The sequence below is a fragment of the Laccaria bicolor genome, genomic scaffold (genome assembly GCF_000143565.1).
Source record: "Laccaria bicolor S238N-H82 LACBIscaffold_167 genomic scaffold, whole genome shotgun sequence".
Classification (NCBI taxonomy): Eukaryota; Fungi; Basidiomycota; class Agaricomycetes; order Agaricales; family Hydnangiaceae; genus Laccaria; species Laccaria bicolor.
Genome location: NW_001890026.1, coordinates 4824 through 11743, shown reverse-complemented (window position 1 = coordinate 11743; position 6920 = coordinate 4824). Strand labels below are relative to the sequence as shown.

Below are 6920 nucleotides of genomic sequence, written 5' to 3'. Positions count from 1 at the left end.
AAAACAGACTTAAAGTGGTGAACATAACAGAGAGAAGTGGGGTGTTGGTAAAAACAACCTTAGAGTGGTGTGAACATGACAGAGAGAAGTGGGATGTTGGTGAAAACAGACTTAGAGTGGTGAAAATGGCAGATAGAAGTGGGGTATTGGTGAGAACAAACTTAGATGAGTTTTGAGGGGAAAAAAAAGCAATGTACAAAATGATGAGAAAACTGCACCAGAAAAAACAAGTTTTTTTCTTGAAACTGGGACCCCAGATACCCCGTGACACTGGTCAGATATGTTTGAGCCATGTGACAAGGCTAAAAGATTTTTCAACAGTGTGACATGCTTAGAATATATCTGATTGATGTCACACCACTGAAACATTTCTGGCCAGTTAGACTTGGCTCAAACATTTCTTACCAGTCTGACACACTTCAAACATTTCTTACCAGTCTGAACCCCTTCAAATATTTCTGACCACTTTCACTTGACTAGGATATTTTTGAACACAATTTATTTACCCAAACATTTCTGGTCACAATATTACAGGTCAAATATTTTCTACCCAATCCAATATTATATTTTCTCCCAAAGGCAAAAAAATAAATGGCCACACAACCTATTAGCCTGGATACATTCTTACATTTTACAAGGCTAATAGCTTGTTCAAGGTGGGTGACTGAAGTGCATCATGCTAGTAGTATCTGTGTTGCAGCGAAGAAGATATGTTAGCTCAGGTGTGAATGTATTGAGCCACATTTCACCCTTCTTTATTTTCAATGCACCGCTCAGTGGATCAACCATTGTCTCCTCTACAATCTCACGTGGAAAGCGTGCCTTACATTGGCCTTGTGCATTTAGACAACCTTTCCGCTTCACTTTTGTAGGGTCTTCCCCATCTATCTCAGGTCTGCGGCACCCATGATGATTTGATCTAGACAAAAGATCATCTGTTGTTGCATGAAAATTACCCCACCATACTTTAAGATTAGTGCATCTTAAACATTTGTTGCACCCTCTATTCTTGCAGAGGGGAGGTGGAGGTATAGGCATAGTATGGGTTGGATTTTTGTATTCTGGATTGTTTTTCTGAGCATCTTGACATTGAGCTCGAATATCTTCAAAGGATCCTCCATGAAGTTCTCCTTTATGTACTGATTCAAGATATTCAACAATACATTTTTGAAAGTCAGATGAAGGATCCATAATTCGATCTCGTATGTCTTGAGGAGATAAGGCACCTTTTATCCACAAAAGCAGGTGAAGGTGCAGTGTTAACCTCCCTTGTTGTTCAACTGTTCCATAGTATGCATCTGTTTCTCCATATAGTCCAGGGTGATTACTTCCAACACCTAGTACATGTTTAATAAAATTTTCACAGATAAAATGAAAAAAGCGTGCTGCAGCTACAGGATTCTTCGCAATTAATGTAGAACATTCTGGTGAAAAAGTTAATTCAGGTCTGAATTCTGTGTTGGTATCAGCAAAATAAAGACATATAGGATGTTTGCCATCTGCTGGAGAAAGTGTAATAAACCAGGAGGGAGCACCAACATATGATATAAGGGACCAGACTTCATTACGCATGTACTTCTTTGATGTTGTTGAACCTTGCACGTGACCTCCAACAGAATCCAGATCCTTTAACAATTGAAAGCATTCTTTTTCTTGCTCAGTTTCTGGTTTTACTTGTTCACCTGAAGCAAGTCTTTTATTTATACTAGAAATAACTTGCATATCAAGGTTAAGCAAGCGTTCAGTTACTGAATTAAATGAGGACTTTTTGGTTGTAAGATAACCTCCAGTTGTACTTTGTTGTATTTGTTCATGATTGAATGCAATAAGTGGAAAATGTGGATCCATTTGAAATCGCTTATCATGATACATTAACAGTAAACGCTTGTGGGCCATAGTAGATATGTTATGGGGTATCATATCATTTCCGATACCTCCAAGGCCATAAGGAAATAGCCATGGTAGCATAGCAGGAAATAGTTGAGGGTTATTATAAATGGAGTTGGGTTGTTGTGAATGGCCCGCAAACATGATTTTTTTGTTAGATGTCAAATGCTTCAGTGCTCGAGCCTTTATCGCCTCCAACGACATGGTAGAATACTCTTCTCCAGTCAGCCCTTGAACTACAAAAGTACAAGGACCCTCTTCGGTACCTATCTCTTCTTCATTATCATGAACACTTGTAGCCTCTCGCTCCCTATTTATTATTGATTGACGATAGTCAATTACAACTGGTGCATCACTCAAAGGGTACTGGCTCAAATTCTCCTGTGATATTCCGATGTCAAAGTAGTCAGAATGGTTCAATTTTAACCACTCAAGTGCTTTTGAAATCTGCTTTCGACGGACCAGCAATGGTGTACGTTGAAGGTCTTTTTTGGTAGGTTGACAAGGTCCAGTAAACATAACAGCCAAGACTTCATCAAGTTCTTCAAGAGGAGGTGGAAGAGTGTCATAAATCTTTGCGACAGGATTTTGGAAAGTTATTGCATTTGCATGCATCTTGTACCGTCCAGAGGCTACTTTGATTATACAGCGATTGTGGCGAACACGTGATATGAGCAGCTGTTCAACGTAAGTTAAGCAGGCAAGCTCGTCAGGAATTTTACCAAGCCAAAAACCATTACAAAGTGCATTAGTGGGTATTTTTCCTTTGTCTAGACTTTTATTGCAAGTATTGCATATATATTTACAGTCATCATCAATTACAGGCCCTGAGATTCCATGGATTTCATCATGTTCAGATTTTCTTTCTATTCGGGAAACCCCTTCTCGAATCAATGGCTCCAAGTTATTTGTGGTATCAGATCGTTTTAACATGTCCGATAATTTTGTTAGCTGACCACAAACTGCGCATCCAGATTCAAGAAGTTTGGAAGGGTGTGTGTCTTCACAGAATCCACTAATTATTTTATGAATTAATTTCTTAGAGGGTGGTTTAGGTGGGAAATTAGTGATTTTTGATGTCTGATAAGTAGACTTATTCTCTTTACTTCTCTTAACTTTGTATGTTGGACCTTTTAAAAACTTAATATACTTTTTTTTAATGATTTTTTTCTTGTCTGCTTTACTGAGACCCTTGTACCACTTAGCTTGACGTTCAGAAGATGTCAAAGCTGGTTTCTCTGGAGCAAACAATGTATAAAATTGAGAACATCGTGAGGAACACATATGTGCTGATAAAACCTCCAAGACCTCTGCAACTGGAGATTTGCTTGATATTGTAACATTGTGCATCTTTGCAATGGATTTTGCTTGAACCAATGATATTTTTCCCTTTAATAATTCTAATGGCATATAACATATAAGCAGTTCAGGGTTTTTACGTAACTCAGCCTGAGCAGCTTGAAGCACAAACTGGCCAATGTATTTATAATTAACCGAGGTTGCATTCTGTAGCTCTAGACTGTATGGAGTGATGTATTCTTTTATTTCACTCAAGTTTGTGCTAATCTTTCCACCCCCATATTGAATGGAAGGCACAACTGCCATCGTTGCTTGACAAGGGCACCCATACCCATACCAATGTTTAATAGAATGAAGATAAGGTTCGTTTATGGTGGAGGCTTGGATAGCTGAAACTCTATTTGTCAACAATAGTTCATAGCCATACCAGTTGGAGATGGATGAGAAAGAGATAAATGTATAGGCCATTGTATATTGAATTATTTTTGAAATAAGAATAAAAGAGGACAGATGCACAACAAATCGATGTTGAACAAATAGTGCAGGTAGTGAAAATGAGAGATGCTCTTGAAACAAGCAAAGTTTATTTGCATATACATGACGGAAAGTACAGTGTCTTGAAAACCGAAGTGCAAGCAAAATGCAGAGCTTAATGGCATAGTTAACAGATAAGGAATATACAATTGCACTATAGTATACCAAGGCTGGTATTTGACTGCACAGGTATTCTAACGTGAAACCAAATAGTGAATGAATAATGCAAGTTACTTTTACTTTTAGTTCTCGAATTTCATCAGCAATGACAGAGTTTGTCATAGCCTGAACATATATTTCCCAATCTCTCTGCATAGTCAAGTGTATCTCAATGTCGTTGACATAGTCAACATGTGCCAGCAGGCTTGGATTGTTTCCAATCTCTATTATGGGTGCATGACGGCTCGGGTTGTTTCCAACCACTATCAATCCTTGGCAAATTGCTTTGGATTCTATGTTTATATCAACGGGATAGATTGTAAGGAGCAGAGGGATGATGGTAAGTAGCAACAGAGTCCACCGATATGGATGCATAGTCGATGGAGGACAAAGAATATTGGCAGTTGTTGTTCAAATATTTGAAAGTTGAACAATCACATGACTTGAATTTACACGGACATGTGATTCAGCAATAGCACTCAGCGCATCGCACTTAGCTCAACTTGTCTAGAGAAAAATCTGCGAGGGAGTACACAAATTTAACATTTATAACTCTTGCTCATTATCTGAGCCACTTTCAGATGCTCTAGACCCATCATCGTCTGTTTCTGTGTAGTCGCTTCTTGAGAACATTAGAGTCAAAAGTATAAATTGAATATTGAAACTCACCTTGCCAAGTCCTCCACATTAATTTCACAATGCGAAAGTATTACACTATCTGTTTGGATGGAAATCTGTGTAATAGAGGGCATCATACCGCACACATAGTTTGCAAAGGAAGTTCGACTGCTACTATGCTGCCAAACAATGACAAGCTTGGATGCAAAGTATTTAGGTTCACAAATTTTGAAAAGAAGAATAGCAATGAGCGATATTGATTGCAAGATGATGGTGAGAATATTGTACAAGGTGCACATGGCATATAACAAGAGCTAAAGACGACGGTGTATAGAACATTATTCCACTTTTGCTTTCTTGCGTGGAGGTTTGACAACATCAACAATCATGTTGGCGTTCTCAGAGTTAATCCGCAGCTTAGTGGCCTCAAAGTACTTGATATCAAAAGGCGTCTGCCCTGCAAGAGTAAAATCTAAATATTAATAAGTACCTGCAAAAGACAATAACCATACATTACTCACCAACAGATGGGGCTCTCCATGATGTGCGTTCCCAATCACGCCGCCATTCAACGTTATACTTCTCCTCCTCCTTGAGGCCGAGAGAGTGCGAAGGAACACGTTCTTTATGCACCCAAGCAGCCTTCAGAATCGGATCTACCTCAAGAACATTGGCGATCTGTTTGCTGAGCAAATGGGAGGTGCAATGGGGAACTCCGCCATAAGTCTTTGCTTCAGCAAGGCTTTTGTAGTCTGATAGACTGGCCAAAATCTGCACAAAAAAAAGAGATATCAGATCATCGGCAAGACCATCTGGTGGGCCAGTGAAAGTGGCGCATGAACGGAGCCATTTGAGGATGTGTAAAGCAACACCACGAGCATAGCAATACGCGATTCGTTCATTGTTGGGAATGGCATTGATGTCACCGGTGTCCATCAATGTTCTTTGGGTAGGAGAGGCTTCATCATCTTCCCCTTGATTTGGAGTGCTGTAAGTCCTAAAATCCAGGACGTTGCCAAGTATAATCAGGACTGCAAGACAGATGATGTTAAGCACGCCCTCCATTGTCTCGACGTTAGGTAGATGAACCAATGCAGGATCTGCAAGTGGAAATGAGTCAAAGGTATAAACAATGAGGGGCGAATCTCACCGTCTTCAGAGATGGCACCCTCAATGAGGCCAACTTGGTAGAAGATCAGGATCCTCCGCAATAGGTGACGAGAGGGAATATGCTCCGTGTTCGTCAAGAACTTGTTGAGAACAAAGGCATGTACAATGCCTTGCAGAGTCTCCTGCATAAGATAAGAGGAATAGTAATGGCCGCCCTGTGCAATCACATCATCTATGCCATATACCCAATGTGCAGAATTGGGCAGCATATGACTGCAATATCATGAGATAATGCCATGATTATCAACACAACACTCACAGTTCATCACCAGGCCGAAGAACAACAGCCTCAAAGTCATACTTGATATCCTTTGGCTTCCCAGAGAGAGAAAAACCATCTTCATCCATGTAGAAGTCAATTGAAGAGAGTTTTTTCGAATCTCGCGGCCTTAAAAAGGCCCACAGTTTTCGTCCAACTTTAGTGCCATATCTTGTGTTGAAACCATCACAGTCAATGTGGAGAAAAGTGAGAACGTGCTTAAGACCAGCAATACCCCATTCACGGTCCTGGGTTGGGAAGGGTCCATGAAGCGGAATTCTGTGGGTCCGACGGGTAAAATTCCATGCAACAGCATCTGTTTCATAATTGTTTGAAGGACGATAGGAAGACCACATGGGGAGGTCAAGTCCGTTCAAAATCTTGCCTGTGCTCGAGGCATTCTCAAGAAGGTCGTTAACATGGCCACTGACAACAGAGGGAACGCAGTCGGTCCCTGGGTTGATGACTGAGAAGTCTACAACAACGATTTAGATTATTAGACCAAAAATATATATATATAAGTTCAAACGAACCGGTAATGGATATCTGTGCAGTCATGGAACCAACAACGGTGCGAAGGCCTTTGGCATCGAACTGCATCTTTTCATCGAAGGGGAGCCCAGTGACAACGACCTGTTTATGGCGCATTTTGTTCTGGATGTCTGAGGCAGACATGGTGGAAAAGTCTTGATGATGCAATTTTGCCAGACAAGAGTTTTGTGGATCCACGATGTGAGGAGGACGACCCTCAATGTAACCATCATAAACAAGTTCCATAAACTCTTGGAACCGGTCATTGAAGACACCATGCTGAATGATGAAATATAAATGATTATTAAAACTCATAAACAAGTTTGACACGTACGTGGAATTCTGGCGTGAATTCATGAGGATTGCCATCAATATCATAAACTGTGAATGACCGGTCACAGACAATGCGAGGAGCTTCTTCTTTACTAAAAGAAATCTCTTCATCCTTGCCCTGAAAGCTGAT

General features: G+C 40.3%; 1 protein-coding gene across 1 annotated transcript in view; it reads right to left on the bottom strand.

Annotated features, from left to right (window-relative positions):
• Nucleotides 1-4425: 4425 nt before the first annotated feature.
• The window catches only part of LACBIDRAFT_335860 (uncharacterized protein), a gene marked incomplete at both ends in the record, with an annotated part of 2702 nt that continues 207 nt past the window's right edge, over nucleotides 4426-6920 (bottom strand). The window contains 8 exons of the mRNA XM_001890762.1: nucleotides 4426-4501; nucleotides 4549-4811; nucleotides 4845-4969; nucleotides 5019-5597; nucleotides 5648-5880; nucleotides 5927-6401; nucleotides 6460-6736; nucleotides 6792-6882. Coding sequence (XP_001890797.1) covers nucleotides 4426-4501; nucleotides 4549-4811; nucleotides 4845-4969; nucleotides 5019-5597; nucleotides 5648-5880; nucleotides 5927-6401; nucleotides 6460-6736; nucleotides 6792-6882 — 2119 coding nt within the window. The remainder of the gene's footprint in view (nucleotides 4502-4548; nucleotides 4812-4844; nucleotides 4970-5018; nucleotides 5598-5647; nucleotides 5881-5926; nucleotides 6402-6459; nucleotides 6737-6791; nucleotides 6883-6920) is intronic.